This window comes from Mastigoproctus giganteus, chromosome 1 (genome assembly GCF_048544385.1).
Source record: "Mastigoproctus giganteus isolate SK-2022 chromosome 1, ASM4854438v1, whole genome shotgun sequence".
Lineage (NCBI taxonomy): Eukaryota > Metazoa > Arthropoda > Arachnida > Uropygi > Thelyphonidae > Mastigoproctus > Mastigoproctus giganteus.
The window spans coordinates 27,155,162-27,177,443 of record NC_143575.1 but is presented as its reverse complement, the minus strand read 5'-3'; the positions used below and the strand labels follow the sequence as shown (position 1 = coordinate 27,177,443).

The window sequence follows — 22,282 nt, the reverse complement described above, 5'->3', positions numbered from 1 at the left end:
TGCTCCACTTCTGGTGTCTGATCTACAAATGGTTCAATATCGTCCATCATTTGGTTCATTTCACCACTCATATGTACATCTAAATATCTGTGCATGCGTTTATCAATTTTCGCATTTCTGATGTAGTAGGAACAGGAACTAACAAATCGATGTTATTGTCTACATTATCATCGCTATCGTCACCCAAGGGATCCACTTCCGTAGGCCATACGACATCCAACAGATATCGTTATCTGTTAAAATCAGTGGTGTACACAAATTAGTATCATCAACTGCAACAAATTCATCCAAAGATACTGAACTTTCTAAAAGAGATGAAACACACCCAAACATTTCACTGAATGTCAGTTCAGCTTCTTGATTGTCTTGAATCTGTCATTTTGGAAAATCCCACATGAAGGGAATCATACAGCAAATAGTTTGTGCAACTGAATCGTTTGTGCAAACGATTTTCGATGGTCTTTGGTGTTACAAGATTCCAAGCAGTGCACAACATATGCAATGCATCCAACAAGTTGACAGAGAAATCTTCTTTTGCTTCAATTGCAGCCAAATATTTTCTTAGCAATCGTTTTTAGTAATAAAATTTTAAATTCTATGTTATGCCTTGATCACAAGGCTGTAAAATGCTCGTAGTGTTTGGAAGCAAAAATATAAGTTTTATAGCTTTTAATCTCACTTCAGAGTGAGCTGGAAAATTATCAACAATCGTGGTAACTTGTCGCTTTTCACGTAAAAAGTGCTATCTAAATTCAAAAACCAATCAGTAAATGTTGCCGCGGTCATCCACACCTTGTTTGCCATGTATTCAACCAGTTTTTTTTTTTTTTTTTTTTTTTACATTTTTAAAACAGCACGGATTCATGCTCTCTCCGATAACGAATAAGGGTAGCTTTTCAGATCCGTCCAAATTGCAAGCCACCATTACTGTTATCCTCTCTTTGAACTTTTGGCCACCAGAACACTGCTGTCCCTTAAACAATAAAGTTTTATCGGGTAAGCAGCAAGAGAACAACCCTGTTTCGTCGACGTTAAAGACATCTCTCATGCTATATTCCTCAAATACTGTGGGCAATATAGACTGCAGTCAATCTGATGTCATACTCGGTGAAACTTGATTTGCTTCACCACAAACATTTTTAAAAACTATGCTGTTTCTTTACTTGAAATGTTCCTGGATTTGCAGTGAATTCAATTCCCATTTGAATTGCAAACACATCTGCTATTTCCATTAATAGAGGTCCCGATATTGGTGCATTCTGAGACCTAGCTTGTCTGAACCAAACAAGCAACGCAGTCTCCAAATCTTCGTGTTTGGCCATTCTCATCCATTTCCTATCCGGCTCAAACATACTGCACTCAAACATTACAGTAAGTTGGTCTCTATTCTTTATGATTGCTAACAACGCAGAGTTAGTGATTCTAAACTTTTTAAAAATGTCTGTTTTCGAGGAATCTCCTATATCTACTGCTTTAAGCAACTCCATTTTCACTTTAAGCGAAATAGTGCTTTGTTTATGCCCTGATTTTTCCATTGTACAGTTGAAGGTGATAAATTTAAAGATTTTTTACTAAACATGAAATTCATTACTATATACACTACGTGTCACTTTCAAGACTGTAAATGATGTTTTGCCCGCCAACAGGTAATCCCAGTTGTTTAAAATGATAAGGGTGGTGTGCGGCAAGTGGCATCCTTGTACTATCTACATATTGTTTATTATCAGATGTCGGCCTAGTCAATAGAAAGGTGTCACAAAGTCATAAACAGTAAAAATTTAGTGATGACGCGGCGGCCAGTATATTCTTTTGTTCTTCTGAGATGCAAAATCTTTTCATGTTAAGCGCTTTTTGTTTCATGTTAAAAGAAAATAAATGTATGAAATCACATAGCATTTTGTCGGGATCAGAATATTTTTTCATGTTAACCGATTTTTCATGTTAAATGTTTTACAGTGTAATTTGTACTGTGAATTGTAATTTTGTTTATAGTTTTATTATTGTAATAACTATCATATAACATTTTTTTTAATATTAAGTGTATATATATATATATATATATATACACACACACAGAGAATCGGATCTAACAGGCAAAAAATTGAGTAGTGGTGCCACAATATAAAATAAATTACTTAGGGATGCCGTTATTAAAAAAAAGGTCAAAAACCACTGACCTATGGGAATGAAATTTCACATGTTAGTTATTGAATATGTAGACAACTTATATTAAAAACGGCATCTGCCTACTGATGTTTTATCTAGGTCAGGGTATGAACTTTTTGATACCCTCTCGTATGAATCTTTAGCGAAAATGAATGGTACATAAATATTCACATTTCAGTTATCCCATATCAAATTAAAAGGAATTTAAGCCACAATTTTAAAATTATGATAACTTTTATGTGGTTCCTTATATACAAGACAAGTGATGAAGTCTTAAATATTGCCTCTGTAAACACTTTAAATTTTAAGCAAAATATTGATATTTAAAGCAAATAAAGCAACATCTGGAATTTTAAGAGGAGCAATGTTGCAGATTGCTCCTCTTAAAATATATTTACTTCCTAAATATCAAACTAATACTTAAGGGTAAGGTCAGGCTTGTGCTAAAAGTCTTGTTCAGTGATTAACCTACCAATTACTTTAAACCAACTGACTATTGGACATCTACAGTCCAGATTTTTAATAAATCAAAATTCAAATTAAAGAAATAATTATATCAAACATAACATTACTTATGTTAAAAAAAAAAAAAAAAAAAAGCTTGTCAATATATACAGTGCATTACATTTCAGGCAAGTTTTTAGCAAATAGTAATAATTCGTCAATTATGACAAAAAACGAGCAAAAGCCAATGACTTTTATGCATGGATGAACTCAGAAAATTTTGTTTCTACATGTCCACCACATGGCATAATATCCAGTGCTTCACCTACAATATATCACACGTGGATAGCCTATGTGATATGTATGAAAAAAGAAATAATAATTTCCAGATTTCTATTGGCCTATTTCAATGAAATTTGGGAAGGCATGTCAGATCTTTTGAAAAGGCCCAAATATAAAATTTCATAAAAATTCATCCACTGGAAGTTGAGTTTTTACATGCAGGCAGGTAGACAGACAAAAAATAATTGTTGGATTTCTACTGGTCTAATTTTAATGAAATTTTGGACACCGCTACAAATATTTCTAAAGGACCCAAATATGAAATTTTGATATCCATTGGGAATTGAATTATTATGCAAGGATGGAAAAATTAAAAATAAAAATAATTGGCAGATTTCTATCAGTCCAATTTTAATCAAATTAGAATGGCTCCACAGGTCTTTTTAGAAGGTTCAAATACAAAATTTCATAAAAATCCATCCACTGGGAGTCATGTTGTTACATCTGGATGGACATAGTGAAGACAATAAATAGGCACATTATGTACATACACTAATGCACTTAAAAGGCCAAAATATAAAATTACTGACAATCATAGTCTGTTAAACATGAATTAAAGAAAATCTGATTTGTGAAACCTTTTAATTTGATAATTTTATTGTATTTCTTGCAGTATAACAATTGTGTCCCTCTATGGGGAGGAGAAACCAACTATACTAATTTTCAGATTCATCATATGGGATAACTACAAAAATTCATATTCCACTCTTTATAACATAACAAATTATACTAATAAAACAATAAACATTCAAGACCATTATTTATTTTTAAATTTTATTACTTTTTTAACAGAGTAAAAAAATATATTGGTCTTAAAAAGATTTGATATCTGCACCATTTACAATGGTGCAAACAGAATTTATTGTTTCAATTGACATGCAATGGCTCATCACTAACCTGGTAAGCCCAAGAAACACAGACATTTTTTGTCTCATCATCTACACTATCAACTTTAATGAGGACTGAAGAAACTGTTACTGAACCATCTGGTGTCATCTGAATACTGTAGTCTTTAAGCTGACTGAAAAATAAAATAAGAAAATATTCTTAATGCATCATTACTAAAAATTAAACAAGAACTAAGTACAAATTTAAAAACTGTAAACATTTCTAAGTCAAATTTCTATTGTGAGTAAACTTCAGTCTCACCAGTGACAGAGGCCAACTTTTAGCTGTGAAAGTTTGAACTTATACTCAGAGAGTACACCATTATCTACAAGTTAACCTAATTATTAATGTATTTATTTTTATTTATTTAAATATACTTTCATACAAAATAGACAAATTGCAGATTTATCAAAACGAGTGAATCCATTATTTAAAAACCTCAGAGCACTATCTTGACAGCATTTCAAAATCTACTGGTCTGTAACTAAAAAATGAGGCCCTAGGTGCCAAGCCATTTCTCTGTGCTTACCAGTGCAATTTGCTAAAAGTGATTTACAGTTCTTTTACGTTCCTGTCGTTAAGAAATCTATTTATTTCTTATTACTCTTATTTATTTCTTATTATCTCTTGTTACAAAAGTACTTGTACAGAGCAAGGAAGGAAAGCCACCTTTCTTTATTTCTCATAGTTTATTACTAACACCTACTACTTTTTGCTTGGTCACACCAGGCACTGCTCCTGCCTCCTCATGGTGGGGCTAGAAACCTTGGCAGAAAAGTTAATATGCCAAGGGCTGAAAGGAGCAAAGATGGACTATACCAATACTGACTCTAGCAGGATCAATGCCCCATCACATTCTAGAGAGCAGAAAGATCACAACTCTCCCTATGCTAAGAGACAAAAAGGATACAGACCAGAATATCTGGCCTCACTTCCTTATAATACATTCCTTGACTGACCAGCTAGTCAGCAAGCTCTCTCCTTTTCTAATCCAAAAATGTTTAGAGAATGCTGCTGGCTCAGCAAAAATGGTTTGCAGACTAAAATCAGGTGACCTGCTTGTTGAAACAACACAACACAAGCACTCTGAGAAGTTACCTCAATTGAAAACACTTGGAGGAACTGCCAAAGAAGTGTCACCTCACACCACCTTAAACTACTCAAAGGGAGTTATAACAGAATGGAATCTTCTACATATATCTGAAGAAGAAATTAAACAAGAAATCTCAGACCAAAATGTTATTCAGGTTAAGAGAATCCTAATTAAAAAGGATGGCTCGTTACTTCCAACCAGCAACATCATACTAATGTTCAAATTGCCAAATCCACCAACTTCTGTAAAGGCTGGATATTTGAACTGTCAGGTCTGACCGTATATACCGAACCCTATTAGATGCTACAAATGTCAGAAATTTGGGCATTCACAGGCAGTATGTGCTCCATGTGAATCTAAAGATAATATCCATACTGAACGTTCTGCACAATCGTTAGTGTCCAAACTGTAGAGGCAATCATTCTGCTTATTCCAAAGACTGTGAAACATGGAAAAGAGAAAAAATGATTTAGAAGTACAAAACTGAGCATAAAGTTTCCAATCTTGAAGCAAAAAAAACAAATATCACTAATTACAGTAACAGGCTCACATGCAGCAACTGACCAACAGCAAAAACAGATTAGTTTGAACTGCGGTTCAAACTAATGTTACAGTTCCTCCCAACATCTCTGTATCTGATTGGGCTCGTTCAATCTTAGCTCCATCAGTAAAGTCATTCTCAACACCAACTTTCAATGAAGCCATCAACACACCAGCTACAATTCGGCAAACACGTCTTCCACATTGCAACCAACTACAAATACTAAAGACATAGATACAGATAACAAACCCTCTGTACATGATCATATGGATACATATAATCAGGTATCCATATCCTTCCTCAGCATGTATCTTAGAGATACGTGCCAAGGAAGAGATGGATGTTTATCCATTTTTCCCCAGAAAAGAGAAAAGGCTTGAACAATCCAAGCAGACCACCATTCATAAAAAGATGGATACAAATACAAAGCCAATATTAATTAATTAGTATTAATTAGTATTAGTAATGGCCACATGGTGCAAGAAAGCCTATGACTTATGCTGCACCAGCCAAAAAAAAACAAAAAAAAAAACAAAAAAAAAAACAAAAAAAACTAATAATTAATAAAAGAAAAGGAAATTAAACCTATCATCCTATGCGTTTCCCTCACCCGAAGGTACTATCCAGATGACCTTTGAATTTCCCCAAACTGTCAGCCTCTACCACCCACGTAGGCAACTTATTCCAGTAATTTATAACTAACTTGCTGGCTAAAATAAAACTTCCTGCAGTCCAATCTATCTAAACATCTCCCCCCCCCCCGTAACTTGAATTTATGTACCCTAGTTCTAGCATCATTTATAATCTTGAAAATTTTGTCCTCATTCATTTTACTGATGCCTCTCAGAGACAAACACCTCAATCGAATCTCCTCAAAGGTGTCTGGTTTCCAAACTCTGCAACCCGCATATTCAAAGTCTTTCTTCATAAGGTGGCTGTTTTGCCGATCTCACCAGGCCAGTTACCCGTCTTTGCACCCTTTCAAGAAGCTCGATGTCTTTCTTTAGGTGCGGTCTCCTACTTGAACACAGTATTCCAAGTGTGGTCTAACAAAAGCCTTATATAATGGGATTATCACGTCCCTATGTCTACTTGCAAAAGTTCAATAGATCATTGATAGGACACCATGGGCCTTCCTTGCAACCTGCTTAAAATGCTCAGAGTATTTCATGTCTGACCATATCATAACACCCAAGTCCCTTTCCTCCAGTACTGGGTTTAGTTGAACTCCACCAAGTGAATAAGTTATTTTGGGATTACTGTTTCCCAGGTGTAATACTTTAGACTTTGTTGGATTAAAGCATAGCTGCCATTTTTCTGACCATTCCTGAAGAAGCTCAACTTGACACTGATCATTAACTACTCTACCAATTTTAACATCATCTGAAAATTTAGACACCACAGCCTCTATCCCTTCATCAATGTTGTTTATGAAAATTAAAAACAACAGTGGTCCTAATACTGATCCTTGGGGAACCCCCACTTCTTACATCAACCCACTCTGAGGAATAGCCATTTATCACAACCCTCTGCCTTCTGCCCTAAAGCCATCCTGATATCCATCTAAGGATTTTCCCAGTGATTCCAACCTGTTCCAGCTTATAAAGCAACCGCTCATGTGGGACTGAGTCAAAAGCATTGCTGAAATCTAAATAAACAATGTTGAAATTATTCCCTAAATCCAGCTCATAAGTGACTCTTTTAAAATAGCGAACCAGATTTGTTAAACATGATTTTCCCTTTACAAAACCATGCTGAGTATCCTTGAGAATTTCAATTCTATCCAAATGATCCTGAATTCCACCCTTGATCATTGCCTCCATGATTTTCCCTACCACTGAAGTCAGACTGACAGGTCGATAATTTCCCACTTCACTCTTAGAACCACCCTTGTGTATGGGAGATACATTGGCACTTTTCCAATCCAACGGAATCTCCCCAGAGTCTAGTGATGCTCGCATAATTAACCTCAATGGTTCAATGCACTCACTTGCCGCCTCCCTTAAGATTATATGGTATATTCTACCAACTTCAGGAGCCTTATTGGCCTGTAGGCTTGAACGTTTTTTCATTAAATAATCTTGCAAAATTTCAATATCATTAATTACATATTTTTCAACTTCACTCCCACAATTTCCCATTGACACAAAAGGTTTTCTTCTGTAAATATCGATGCAAAATAACTGTTGAGTTCATCTGCAACAGCAGCTGGTGTATTTAATACTATCCCCTTTCCTTACATAAAGGTCCGATCTGGATTGTCCTGCTCTTCTTAGCATTTATATATGTGAAGAATTCCTTATCCCCCCCCCCCCTTTGCTCTGTTTGCTAGCAATTTCTCATAAACTGCCTTTGCCTGTCAAACCTTTTCAGTGGCTCTATTACAGATCACCTTGTAGCTGTTATAGGCTTCAGTACTTTTTATTGCTCTGTAACTTTTCCATGCCACCTTTTTCTGTTCAAGTAATGTGGCAACTTCACTATTCATCCAACTTGGAACTCTCCTTGTGGAGTATTTTTTTAATGGTAAATACGCATTCAAGGTGTCTGTGATTAATGTTTTAAAAGCGTAAAACAGTTCAATTGTATTCATTCTCTGTGCGATATCTACCCAGTTAATAGAGGCCACGTAGCGCCTTAAGGCATCGTAATTTCCTTTTCTGAAATTATAACCCATTCCTTTGCCTTTTACTACTGCTACCTCTCTCTTCATCATCCACCGTAGAACTCCGTGATCACTTCCTGCTACTGGTTCCTCTACTGTCCGCCCTGTTATGTCATCTGATTCGTGGGTGATGATGAAGTCAACGATATTCTTTTCTTTACTACTTTCCCTGACATGTCATACAAATAAGTCATCTAGTTGATTTAAAAATTTTGTTTCCCATGTTGAGTTTCCTTCCCATTTTCTCCAATCAATTAGAGGCAAATTGAAATCACCCATAATAAGACATTGACGCTTACTCGCCCATTCCATTTGCATGTAGAGGCTTTCGTCATAATCTTCACAATCACCTAGTCTGTAGATTACTCCTACTCTCAGTATACTTTTGTTTCCAACTCTCACACCATACAGATTCTATACTAGCATGTGAATCCGGGAAAGCTATCGTTGCACACAGGCTGCTTCTGATAAGAAGCATTACCCCACCACCCCTTCTACCTACCTATCCTTCCTAAATACATTATACAAGCCATACTGAAACTCATCATACCCTATTTCTGGGTGGCACCACATTTCCGTAAGCTCTATTATGTCCGTGCTATAAACAATTAAGACTTAGTGTTCTTGTATATTTAACAACATTAACACAACTCTTGAAGTTTTTTAGGCTTCTTCCCTGGCATTAGCTACCCGCTCACTTGAAACATTTCTGCCCCCAGAACATCTAGATAATATGTCCAATTGGGAAAACAGATAAGAACTCTTGAGGTATGTGCAAGAGTTACTTTGACCAATATTATTAGATAAATGCGTGTCAGTATTACCCACATCCCCCCCTAACTGACAGTTTCCCTGAACCTTTAAGGTATCCTCAATAATACTGGCAAAAACTTTTGCACCACCTTTGTTTAAGTGCATCCCGTCTCTACAAAACAAATTCCTCTACCTACAAGTGTGAGCCAAGCTGATAGAAATTTCCCCCCCAAAAGCCTTGCAGAGTCCTTCAAGTCTTGAGTTAATCCACAAGGCTTTTAACATATAATCCCTCCTATCGTATCTGGGCAGAATTGCAGACACAGACATTGTGGCCTAGCTCATTTCCTCAGCATGGTCCTGTATTTTTCCAACAAATCGTCAGATCGTGTACGTTTAATGTCATTAGTCCCCACATGAATAATAATATTCTCTTTATCCCCCTTAAACTCTGACAATCTGTTGGTGACATCATTAATAGTTGTTCCCGGCAGACATACCCTGGTTCTACTCCACCTATCCTTATTACAAAAAATATTCCCCATTTCCCTGACAATAGAGCCTCCTAATAAAACAAAGTCCTTTTGAACCAGAGTAGTTTGCACTTGGTTTTTCTATTTTGAGGCCCAAATTGAGAGTGCATCACTTGGTAGATTGCTGGAGTCTTGAGTCCCTGACGAGCTCCCAGATGTATTATTCTCGAGGGCAAGCACCTATTTTTTCAGTGACTCAAATTGTTCCATCAGTGCACCAAATTGTAATTTAAGATCGGTGCACTCCTTACCCATAAGCCTTACCGGGGAATCCCCGTTGGGCCGGAGGCCAGTGTGATTTTGGTTATATACGCTAGTATGAGGCCGCTACAGATTTTCCCGGGTAAGAATTTTTGACCCAGTCCATCTCTGTGTATCGATATTGCTTTTCTTTTTCTCTCTGAATCTATAGGGTCTTCACTAGGACGCTTCCTCTTCACACCTTTTAAGAATTTTACTCATTCTTAGGGAATAAAGCACAATTACAAAATGAGGAGGCATGCTTGATACACATAAACAAAGCTGCGCGCATGTAGCAACTGAATAAATAACACTGTAAAGGCAGAGACACACTATTAACACCTCACTAGCTCACATTTCTGGGGGTTACTACCATAAAACAATAAAAACAATTTCCAGTTGCATTTCTGCTAGTGGAATCTGTTATAAACTGGTAGTAAAGTTGATCTAATTGCATTTGCTATAATACCGATAACTGGAATTGTGTGGGTTTTTACGTTATTATGGTGAAATGTGTTTCCCCTTCACTGATATAAAAACAAATACTGTACATTTTCAGAATCTTCTCCCCATTCCTATCATGTTGCGTTCAGTTGGGATGATTCCGCGTTCAACTGCCGTTTCTGTAAACACAAAGGCGAATTGTGCATAAGCGAATTTGATTCGTGTTATATACAATATCGTTCCCCTGTTTATAAATCATGTATGATCGAATTCATGTAGTGTAAACACATGTTATACGAGGACTGACTGTATATCAGCAGTGTCAGCATATATCCCATCCTTTCAGAAAACGAAAACTATAGCTGAAAAATACAAACTAAACTTGAATACCAGCCAACAACTCCCATACAACCAGCCTTTCAACATAGAAGAATTGCAAAAAGCTCTGGCTAAGTCTAGGAAGAGTGCAGCAGGACTCGATGGCGTTCACTATGAAATGATCCAACAACTTAGTCAAAATCTCTAAAGGCATTACTTACACTATACAATAGAATTTTTATGGAAAACTACTATCCAAACTCCTGGCGTCACTCCCTCGTAATTGCCTTTCCTAAACCTGGCAAAGATTGTACAATCCCCACAAATTATCGACCAATAGCTCTAACAAGTTGCCTTCGGAAAATTCTAGAGAAAATGGTGAACCGATTAACCTGGTTCTTGGAAACATATAATGTACTAAACATAAATCAATATGGCTTTCGTAAAAATAGTATTAGTATTAGCCACATGGTGCAAGGAACCCTATGGCTTACGCTGCACCAGCCAAAAAAAAAAATAATAATAATAATAAAAAAATAAATAAATAAAATAAAAAGAATAAAATAATAATAATAATAATTAATAAATAAGAAAAAAGGAAATGGACAACCTAAGCATTTCCCTCCTCCCGTAGGTAATCCAGTTGACCTTTAAATTTCCCCAAACTGTCAGCCTGTACCACCCATGTAGGTAACTTATTCCAGTAATTTATAACACACTGGCTAAAATAAAACTTCCTGCAATCCAATCTAAATCCCCATCTCCCCCTGTAACTTGAAATTATGGCTCCTAGTTCTAGAATCATTTATAACAGTGAAAATTTTGTCCTCATTCATTTTGCTTATAGCCTCTCAGAGTCTTAAAGACCTCAATCAAGTCTCCTCTAAGGTGCCCTAAGTTTCCAAGCTTTGTAACCCACATATTTGAAGTCTTTCCTCATGTGGACGCCCTTTTGCCATTCTCACCAGGCAAGTTACCCGTCTCTGGACTCCTTCAAGAAGAACAATGTCTTTCTTTAGGTGCAGTCTCACACCTGAACACAGTATTCCAAGTGTGGTCTAACAATAGCCTTACAATGGAATTATGACGTCCTTATCTCTACTAGCAATTGTTCAATACACCATCAATAGGACACCATGGGCCTTCCTTGCAACCTGTCTACAATGCTCAGAGAACTTAAGTCTGACCATATCGTAACACCCAAGTCACTTTCCTCCACTACCGGCTTTAGTTCAACTCCTCCAAGTGTATAAGTTATTTTGGGGTTACTGTTCCCCAGGTGATATACCTTACACTTTGCTGGATTAAAGCATAGCTGCCATGTTTTTGACCATCCCTGAAGTCTATCTAGGTCATTCTGAAGAATGCTCTGCTTGGCGGCAATCATTAACTACTCTACCAATCTTTACATCATTTGCAAATTTAGACATCACACCCGCTATCCTTTCATCGATGTCATTTATGAAAATCAAAAACAACAGTGGTCCTAATACTGATCCTTAGGGAACCCCACTTTTTACATCAACCCAATCTGAGGAATAACCATTTATCACAACCCACTGCCTCCTGCCCTGAAGTCATCCAGCTATCCATCTAAGGATTTTTCCTGTGACTCCAACCTATTCCAGCTTATAAAGTAACCACTCATGTGGGACTGAGTCAAATGCTTTGATGAAATCCAAATAAACAATGTTGAAATTATTCCCAAATTCCAACTCTTGAGTGGTCCTGTCAAAATTGCTAACAAGATTAGTTAAACATGCTGTGTATCCTTCAGAATTCCATTTCTATCTAAATGATCCTGAATTCCAACTTGATCATTGTCTCCATGATTCTCCCTACTACTTAAGTTAGACTAACTGGCTGGTAATTTCCCACTTCACTCTTAGAACCGCCCTTATGTATTGCATGATATCCGGACCCCATGATAAAAGCAGAGGCAAACATTCACAATGCTTTTCTAAGGAATGAGCATCTAATTATGATCAGTCTCGACACAGAAAAGGCCTTAGACACTACCTGGAGATATGGCATTCTGAATGACATCGACATCATTGGTTTTCGAGGACACCTAACAATTTTAATACAAAATTTTCTGAAGCTCAGAACCTTCCAAGCAAAATTCCAAAACAATCTGTCACAAACATATACTCAGGAAGGAGTTCCTCGGGGTTCAACTTTGTTTGCAATCAAAATAAATTCTATTATAAAAGACCTACTAACAGTTGAAACATTCCTTTCAGCAGATGACATTACCATTTCATGCCATTCACAAAACATGAACATGATTGAAGGGCAATTACAAAGCGCAGTTAAAAAAATACAACTGTGGACAAAAAACAATGGATACAAAATATCACAACAAAAAACAATGGTCATACATTTCTGTAGAAAGCGAAAAATGCACCCAGATACAGAAATAAGACCAGAAAACCAGCTGATACCTCTAGCAAAAACTATACGTTTCCTTGGTCTGATTCTTGATAAAAAAAACTTAACTTTGTGGAACATATCAAATTCCTCCAAACAACCTGTCTAAAAAAACTAAATATTCTCAGAGTTCTTTCTGCAATGATGTGGGGAGCTGATTGGTTTACACTACTTCCCCTATACTGTGCTTTAATCAGATCAAGACTAGACTATGGAGCCCGTGTATAGCTTGTGTAGATCAAGCTTCATCAAATGGCTTGATTCCATACATCACAGTGTCTTACAAATTTCCTTAGTGGCATACAGAACATCATGTGTACAAAGCTTATATGCAGAGGCCGATGCCATGAGCCTTCACTATTTCTCTGGAGGCAAATGCTGCTATTAAACTATGCCATTAAAATATGAAGTCTTACTCATCATCCTACTTGGCAGTATCTCTTCAATCCATAATGGGAGAACCTCTACAGCAATGAACCCACAGACATGATATTGCCAAGGGGAATGTCTTTGCATGTGTGCAATGTAAGGAAAGTAAACTGCAGCCATTATCAACCCACTGCAGGATGGAAGCCTCCTCAACAATTCATGCTAAGGAAAATGGACCATAATCTGCCATGCTGGTCCAGTGCAGGTTGGCAGATCGACTGTATTTAGCAGTCAGGGGCTTGAACCCTGGTCTACTCAAAGAGCATGTACTACTGCACTCCTGCTCCTGACCACTAGGCTAAGGAAATCAGGCGCCAACTCAGCGTTGTTATGGGCCTATATGAGAGCTTGAAGGACATGGTGAATGCCCTCAAAAGATTTAAATTGAGGGCCCATCAAGTTCTCAGCTGTCCTCATCAATGCCAGAGCTTGCAATTGAACACCACGCAACACAGCAGCAACCCCCAAGGCAGAATGCGCTAGTCCCAAAGGAACTAGTTGTTATCGGTGATTCTATCGTCTCAGGGAAACAGGGAACATATTGTGCAAAAAGGATAGGTGGTGTTGTTTGTTATTTGGTTTTTAGGAGCATTAGCAACTAAGGTCATATTGCTCTGGGGATCTGTATTCCCTGACCTTTCCGCATCCTCCATATTTGGTAGGCGCCTCCGTAGCCAGATGGGCAGGAGCAGCAGTGCGTAGCACATACTTCTTGATTAGACTGGGGTTCCAGCCCATGAGCCATATTGCTCCTGGATATGCAGCCAGGATATGTTGAGCCATATTGCTCCTGGATATGCAGTGGTCAGGGAATGATCGCTGCATATCCAGGAGCAATATGGCCTTAGTTGCCAATGCTCCTAAAAACCAAATAACAACAACAACCATAATTGGTGGTCACGGGCTCGATCCCTGGTCTAATCAAGAAGCGTGTGCTACGCACTGCTGCTCCTACCCACCTGGCTACGGAGGCGCCAAAGGATAGGTGGAACAGGACCAGGGTATGTTGTTGTTGTCACCAACAACAGTAGTTGTTGGTGACTCTATTGTCAGAGAAACGGGGAACATGCTTTGTAAAAAGGATAGGTGAAACAGGACCAGGGTATGTCTGCCAGGAGCAAAGGTTGATGACATTGTAGAGCAGATATCATCTTCTAAGGGCACAAAATGTGATACAGTTATACACGTTGGAACTAATGATATTAAGAGTAGGAGACTGGCAGAATTACTTAACAAGTACGGGTCACTGTTGAAAAAAAGCTGTGAATTACGGTTGATTTTGAAAGTGTCTGCAATTCTGACCAGACACGATAGGAGGGAGTATATGATGAGAGCCTTGTCGATCAATTCGGCCCTGGAAAGATTGTGCAAGGCTCAAGGGGTAGAATTTTTTTCAGCCTGGTCTGTACTTGTTAACAGAAGGGACTGCTTCTACAGGGATGGAATACACTTGAATAGAAAGGGTGCGAGAATATTCGCTGATGCTATCGAAGCAGTGTTAGGTGGGTCGGAAAACTGCTAGCTTGGGGGGATACAAGGACTAATATATTAACAGTAGCCACTGGCAGAGGTGAAAGTGATTCTTGCACTGCTTCTATTGGAATGAGCAGAAGCCTGGAAAACAAGACGCAGGATATTTCAGAGACTGCTGGGAGTCATTGTGGTACAAGTAAACACATGGATTGTGTTAGGGTAGCTAAGAAAAAGAACATGTGCATGTATAATTGCGTGTACACCAATGCTAGGAGTTTAGTAAATAAATTTGATGAATTTGATGTATTGCTCAAAGCATCAAAGGAGGATACCATTGGGATATCAGAGACGTGGTGTCACACAGATATAAGGAATGCAGAACTGGAATTTGGGGAATACAATGTGTACAGAAAGGATAGACAGGATAGGAAGTGAGCAGAGGTTATGCTATTAGTTAAGAAACACATAAAATTCAAGGAAGTAAAGCCAGTCAACATCGCTGGACAGTGCAGTGTCAAGTCAGTTTGGTGTGACATAAGCATTGGGAGATCAAAATTGAGAGTAAGAGTGTGCTATAGGCCTAATGACTCTGATGAGTATAATAAGAAACTGTACAGGGAAATAGAGTGGGCCAGTAAATCAGAGAGTCTTATAATGGGGGATTTTAATTTCCCAGATATTGACTGGAATTTGTGGGTTGGTCACTCACACACTACCAAGGCTTTTGTGGATTTATTGGACGACTGTTTTCTACATCAGCATGTTCGGGAGGCAACTAGAGGGAGTAACACTCTTTATTTGATTATCAGTAGTGATTCTTCATGCATTAAGAATCTGCAGATAGAGGAACCACTAGGTGGCAGTGATCACAGTGTGCTGAAGTGGGATTTGCTCAAAGACGTAACTACCATCAGGGGTAAAGCGAAGGGTTATTGCTTTCGTAAAGGCGACTATGATGGTCTGAGACAGTATTTAAATTCTATACACTGGGACAAACTGATGATGTTACCAACAGCAAACTCAAAATGGGAAGCATTCAGAGAACTTATCTTGGAAGCTACTAGGCTTTACATACCAACTAAGAAATATTGTTCACGGTTTAGGCCTAAATGGATGTCAGATGAACTAATGAGACATATGGCAGAGAAGAAAAATGCTTGGGATACATATAAATTAACACTTGACACAGAAGCCTATGATACATATAAGTTGATCTCTAACCAAGTTTCAAAGGAGGTTAGGCAGGCGAAGGCAAATTACGAGAAATCTTTGGCAAAGGATGCAAAGGAAAACAGAAAAGAGTTCTTTACTTATGTAAACTCTAGAAGGAAGGGGATGAATCAGATTGGTCCACTTGATATCGATGGTGCAACTGTTCATGATCCTGCTCAGGTAGCTAACAAACTAAATCAATATTTTGCATCGACATTCACACATGAGAAGTTATTGAGCGATTGCAATGCCAGAGGTGTATTCAACTCTGGCAATAAGCTAGATAATCTTGTAATAATTGAGAGTAAAGTGGAGGAGAAATTGTTGAAGTTAAACACAAGAAAGGCACCTGTGGTGGATGGGATCTATCCAGTTATATTAAAGGAGAGTAAGCAAAGGAAGTAAGCAAACCCTTAGCCATAATTATGAGAGCTTCCTTGGACTCAAGGGATGTATCCATAGACTGGAGATGTGCAAATATGACCCCAATTCACAAAGGAGGATCAAAGGTTGACACAAGTAATTATAGACCTGTGAGCTTAACTTCTGTTCCAGGAAAATTAATGGAGGCACTGGTGAAAGAAGCACTGCAGGATCATCTAGACAAGACTTCAGTTATAGCTCAGACACAGCATGGTTTTGTTAAGGGAAAGTCTTGCCTGACCAATTTGATTGGATACTATGATGCAGTCACAAAAGAACTGGATGCAGGGAATAACTTTGATATTATATATTTGGATCTTAGAAAGGCTTTTGATACTGTTGCACATGGAAGACTACTGCACAAATTGGAGCAGCGTGGCATTGGAGGCAAATTGCTGCTATGGATATAGGGATGGTTGAGGGGAAGAAGACAGAGAGTGGTAATCAATGGACACTGCTCATCATGGACTAATGTTATTAGTGGTGTCCCTCAAGGTTCAGTCTTGGGTCCATTATTGTTTGCTGTATTTATAAATGATATTGATGATGGTATATATGTCCAAGTTTGCAGACGATACAAAGGTTGGCATTGTTGTTAAGGACACTACTGACGCTATGCTGCTGCAACAGGATCTGGAAAGATTGAGCAGATGGGCTGAGAGGTGGCATATGAAGTTTAACATTGACAAATGTAAAGTACTACATAGGGGAAACAGCAACCCCAGAGCAACGTATCAACTCTGTGGTACTACACTGATAGTGGTAGAGAATGAAAGGGACTTGGGGGTGGTTGTGCAGGCAGATATGAAGTTCTCTGAGCAGTGCAGACGGGCTGCAAGAGTAGCTCATGGTGTATTGTCGATGATATATAGGAATTTTTCTAGCAGGGATAAGGAGGTGATTATTCCATTGCATAAGGCAATGGTGAGACCACACCTAGAGTACTGTATACAGGTCTGGAGCCCTCATTTCAAGAAGGATGTAGAGATGCTGGAATGAGTACAGAGAAGGGCAACAAGATTAGTGAATGGAACAAAGGGGTACTCTTACAAAGAAAGGCTAAGTTTTGCAAATTACAGTGTCTGGAGACTAGGCACCGGTGAGGTGATCTGATAGAGGTGTATAAAGCCTTGAATGGTTTGAGAATGCTCAGTGCTGATGGGATTCTTCCTCTTGCTCAGAATAATCACCTGAGAGGGCATAAATTCAAATTGAGGAAAGACAGATGTAGGATAGATGTCCGGAAAATTGCCTTTGCCTGCGGGTAGTTGGTTGGTGGAACAGACTTCCATCCCTTGTTGTTGAAGTTGATAGCCTAAATAAATTAGGCTCAGCTGGATAGGTATTTCGAACGAACAGAGGGGTGAATTGGAAGTTTTTTTTTGTTTTTTTTCCTGGCTGATGCTGCATAAGCTTGCTTTCTTGTATCACATGCCTCTACTAATGCTAATGATAATGTCTGCCAGGGGCAAAGGTTGATAACATTGTAGGGCAGATATCTTTTAAGGGCACAAAGGGTGATGTTGTTGTACACGTTGGCACTAATGATATTAAGAGTAGGAGACCGGCGGAATTACTTAACAAGTACAGGTCAATGTTGAAAAAATGCCATGATTTACGGTTGAATTTGAAGGTGTCTGCAATTCTGCCCAGACATGATAGGAGGGAGTATATGATGAGACCCTTGTCGATCAATTCAGCCCTGGAGAGATTGTGCTAGGTCCAAGGGGTAGAATTTTTCTCAGCCTGATTGGTGCTCATTAGCAGGAGAGACTGCTTCTACAGGGATGGGATACACTTAAATAGGAAGGGTGCAAGAATATTTGCTGATGCTATCGAGGCAGAGTTAGGTGTGTTGAAAATCCACTAGCTTGGGGGGAATATACGGACTAACGGATTAACAGTAGCCGCTGGCAGAGGTGAAAGTGATTCTTGCACTGCTTCTATTGAAATCAATTGAGCAGCAGCCTGGAAAACAAGGCAGTGGGGATTTCCAGGACTGCTGGGAGTCATAGCGGAACAAATAAATACGTGGGCTGTGTTGAGGTAACTAAGAGTAGAAACAAGCACATGTATACTTGCATGTACACCGATTGTAGGAGTATAGTTAATAAATTTGATGAGCTTGAAGTGCTAATCAAGACATCAAAGGCAGATACTGTTGGGATATCAGAGAAGTGGTGTCACACAGACATAAGCAATACAGAATTGGAATTCGAGGAGTACAATGTGTACAGAAAGGATAGACAGGGATGGAAGGGCGGAGGGAGCTATGCTGTTAGTAAAGAAACACATAAAATCTAAGGAAGTGCATCCAATTGATGTTGGATAATGCAACATTGAGGCTGTTTGGTGTGACATAAGTACTGGGAAATCAAAAATGAGAGTAGAAGTGTGTTATAGGCCTAATGACTCTGATGAGTATAATAAAAAAACTGTACAGGGAAACAGAGTGGGCCAGTAAATCAGTCTTATAATGGGGGATTTTAATTTCACGGATACTGAGTGTAATTTGTGGGTTGGTCACGCACACACTAGCAAGGCTTTTGTGAATTTATTCAATGATTGTTTTCTACATCAGCATGTTCGGGAGGCAACTAGAGGGAGTAATACTCTTGATCTGATTATCAGTAGTGATTCTCCATGCATTAAGAACCTGCAGATAAAGGAACCACTAGGTGGCAGTGATCACAGTGTGCTGAAGTGGAATTTACTCAAACAGGTAATTACCATCAGGTGTAAATGGAACGGTTTTTGCTTTCATAATGGTGACTATGGTGGTCTGAGACAGTATTTAAATTCTATACGGGGGATCAACTGATAATGTTACCAACAGCAAATTGAAAATAGAAGGCATTCAAAGAAATAATCTTAAAGGTACTAGGCTTTTTATACCAACTAAGAAATATTGTTCAAGCTTTAGGCCTAAATGGATGTCAGAAGAACTAATGAGATGTGGCAGAGAAGAAAAATGCATGGGATACATGAAAATTAACAGGTGACACAGAAGCCTATGATAGATATAAGCTGGTCTGTAACCAAGTCACAAAGGAGGTTAGGCAGGCAAAAGCAGATTATGAGAAATCTTTGGCAAAGGATGCAAAGAAAAATAGCAGAGAGGTCTTTACTTATGTAAACTCTAGAAGGAAGGGGATGAATCAGATTGGTCCACTTCATATTGACGGTTCAACTGTTGATGATCCTGCTCAGATAGCTAACAAACTAAATGAATATTTTGCATCTACATTAACACATGAAGAGTTCTTCAGGGAGGGGAATGCCAGAGGTGCATTATAATCTTGCAATAACTGAGAGTAAATTGGAGGAGAAGTTGTTGAAGATAAACATAAAAAAGGCACCTGGGGTGGATGGAATCTATCCAGGAGGCAGAAAAAGAAGTAAGCAAACCCTTAGCCATAATTATGAAAGCTTCCTTGGACTCAGGGAAGGTATCCATGGACTGTAAATGTGCAAATGTGACCCCAATCCACAAAGGAAGATCAAAGGGAGACACAGGTAATTACAGACCTGTTAGTTTAACTTCTGACTTCTGTTCCAGGGAAATTAATGGAGGCACTGGTTAAAGAAGCATTGCAGGATCATCTAGACAAAATTTCAGTTATAGCTCGGACACAGCATGGGTTTGTTAATGGGAAGTCTTGTCTGACCAATTTGATTGGACACTATGATGTACTCACAAAGGAACCGGATACAAAGAATAATTTTTATATCATATATTTGGATCTTAGAAAGAGTTTTGATACTGTTGCATATGGAAGACTGATGCACAAATTGGAGCAGTGTGGCATTGGAGGCAAATTTCTGGACCCTGATGCTCCTGTAAATATACTGAGATTTGCAATTAGATCCATAAAGCAGAGATAAGAATTAGAAACATATTTAGTGAATTTGCTTCTCATTAAATATCATGTGAAATCAGCTGAAAGATTACATGCGATATTTCATAAGCAATCTTCATAAAGTGTTTTTTACAAGATTTGCTGCCCTTTTTATTCAGAGAAGGCATCACATTTTGGGGAAATGGAAGGATACTCTTGGGGGCTGCTTGTGAATATCCTTCTCAGTGAGCTGCCAGTTGGACAGTCCTAGTTTTAGAGGACCACCTTGGATCGTCAGATGATATTATTGGTTCAAACAGAATAACATAAGACACCTATCCCCACCACACCATTCCCAAAACTCAACTGTTCTTTCATTTAAACACTTCTAACTATTAATATAAAATCTGTGGCTACTTTAACTCTTAAATAATCTTTAAAAAAATCTTAAATCTTAAATAAAGATTTGTTTATCACACCTTTTCATCCTCTGGTAAATGGCATCTGCAATTCTAGAAGAGGGTCCACCTGAAGGATCTTCTATTCTGACTGTTGAGGTAAACCTAATTTGATGAGGAGAAATACCTACTTCTGCCATTGCTTGCTCTGGTTCCACTAACAAGAAAGTCTGAAGCAAAATAATTTACATATGAAATTATTTCACATTAGAACTGCCAAAAGGACTCATTTATACTCAAAATAACTCACTTTTAAATAATATTACTTTATTTATTTAAACCTATAAATAATTTCTTACTTATTTTTATTACTCAAATTACAAAGGTTGTCTTTAAAATTGTAACTGTCTTTATGACAGAACACTTGGATATTAATATCATAAAATTCAAATATTTCTATGTACAATGCTGTGCCAATTGTTTGCATAAATTGGCTAACACACTGAAAATCATCGTATATGAAATTTTTTTTTTTTTTTTTAGGCGCCTCAGTAGCCGGGAGCAGCAGTGCGTAGCACACACTTCTTGATTAGACCAGGGTTCGAGCCCGTGACCACCAAATACGGAGGATGCGGAAAGGTCAAGGAATGACCACCACATATCCCCGGAGCAATATGGCCTTAGTTGCTAATGCTCCTAAAAACCAAATAACAAACAAACATATGACATTTGAAGAGTACCTTGCAGTATGTTGTGAAGTGCTTGCTTATGGCATGCAGGCTGAGTTGATTACAATGGTTTGAATATAGATTGGTAATTCTGTTATCAGTATAATGCAAACAGCATTTTTTTTTAGTTATTTGAAAGCATTAGCAACTATATAGATTAGAATTTGACTATTCGTATGCAGGTATTCTTCAGCATATTTCTATAGTTTGTTTATGATTTTTTTTTTTTACTTTTAATACAATTTCATATGATACAATTTAAAAACATAAATGTAAGAGAGAGTGAATGATGATACCAGACATAACAGAAATATGACAACTTAAAATAGTGCAATATCATTTGCTTTTACAGTAGTTATGTTGGGTTATGTGATAATAATAATACACATATGAAATATATTGACTAGGAACAGTAATGACATTCAGTCTCCCAAATAAAACAACTCACTCTACCAAAGGCACAGGCAGAGTGTGTTGTTTACCACATAGTATTAGTGATAAAACTTATTTATCCACAGTATATCACATAGTATTAGTATTAAAATTAAGTTCAGTTAAGCTCAGTTTAAATTCATAGTTAAAATTAAGTTAACTATGAACATTAGCAAATGATTTATATTTTACAGTCTTTTAGAAATATGGAATTTTGTATTTCTCCTAGAGACTGTGATTTTCAGGCATATCACATTAGGCTGTATTGCACCATTGTATATTATGTCTGTACTGGTGTGTTTTCCTGGTCCAATTTACATGTTGTGCAGGCTGAAACACCCAAAATAACTCATGGGGAACCCTGCTCTCTCTGCTTGAGATCAGCTACCTACAACACCAACTGAAAAGGCCTTTATAAGTTCCTCTAGTCTGTGACAGGCAACTCGAACTCAGGCCTCTACAAACGAGTGACAAGTAGTGAAACCACTGTA

At 37.9% G+C, this 22,282-nt stretch overlaps 1 protein-coding gene across 1 annotated transcript in view; it reads right to left on the bottom strand.

Annotated features, from left to right (window-relative positions):
• IntS11 (integrator complex subunit 11) overlaps nucleotides 1–22,282 on the bottom strand; it is a 171,534-nt gene that overhangs the window by 21,151 nt on the left and 128,101 nt on the right. Inside the window, exons 16-17 of the mRNA XM_090379336.1 lie at nucleotides 20,713–20,861; nucleotides 3,850–3,973 (exon numbers count right to left, since the gene is read on the bottom strand). Coding sequence (XP_090235462.1) covers nucleotides 3,850–3,973; nucleotides 20,713–20,861 — 273 coding nt within the window. The remainder of the gene's footprint in view (nucleotides 1–3,849; nucleotides 3,974–20,712; nucleotides 20,862–22,282) is intronic.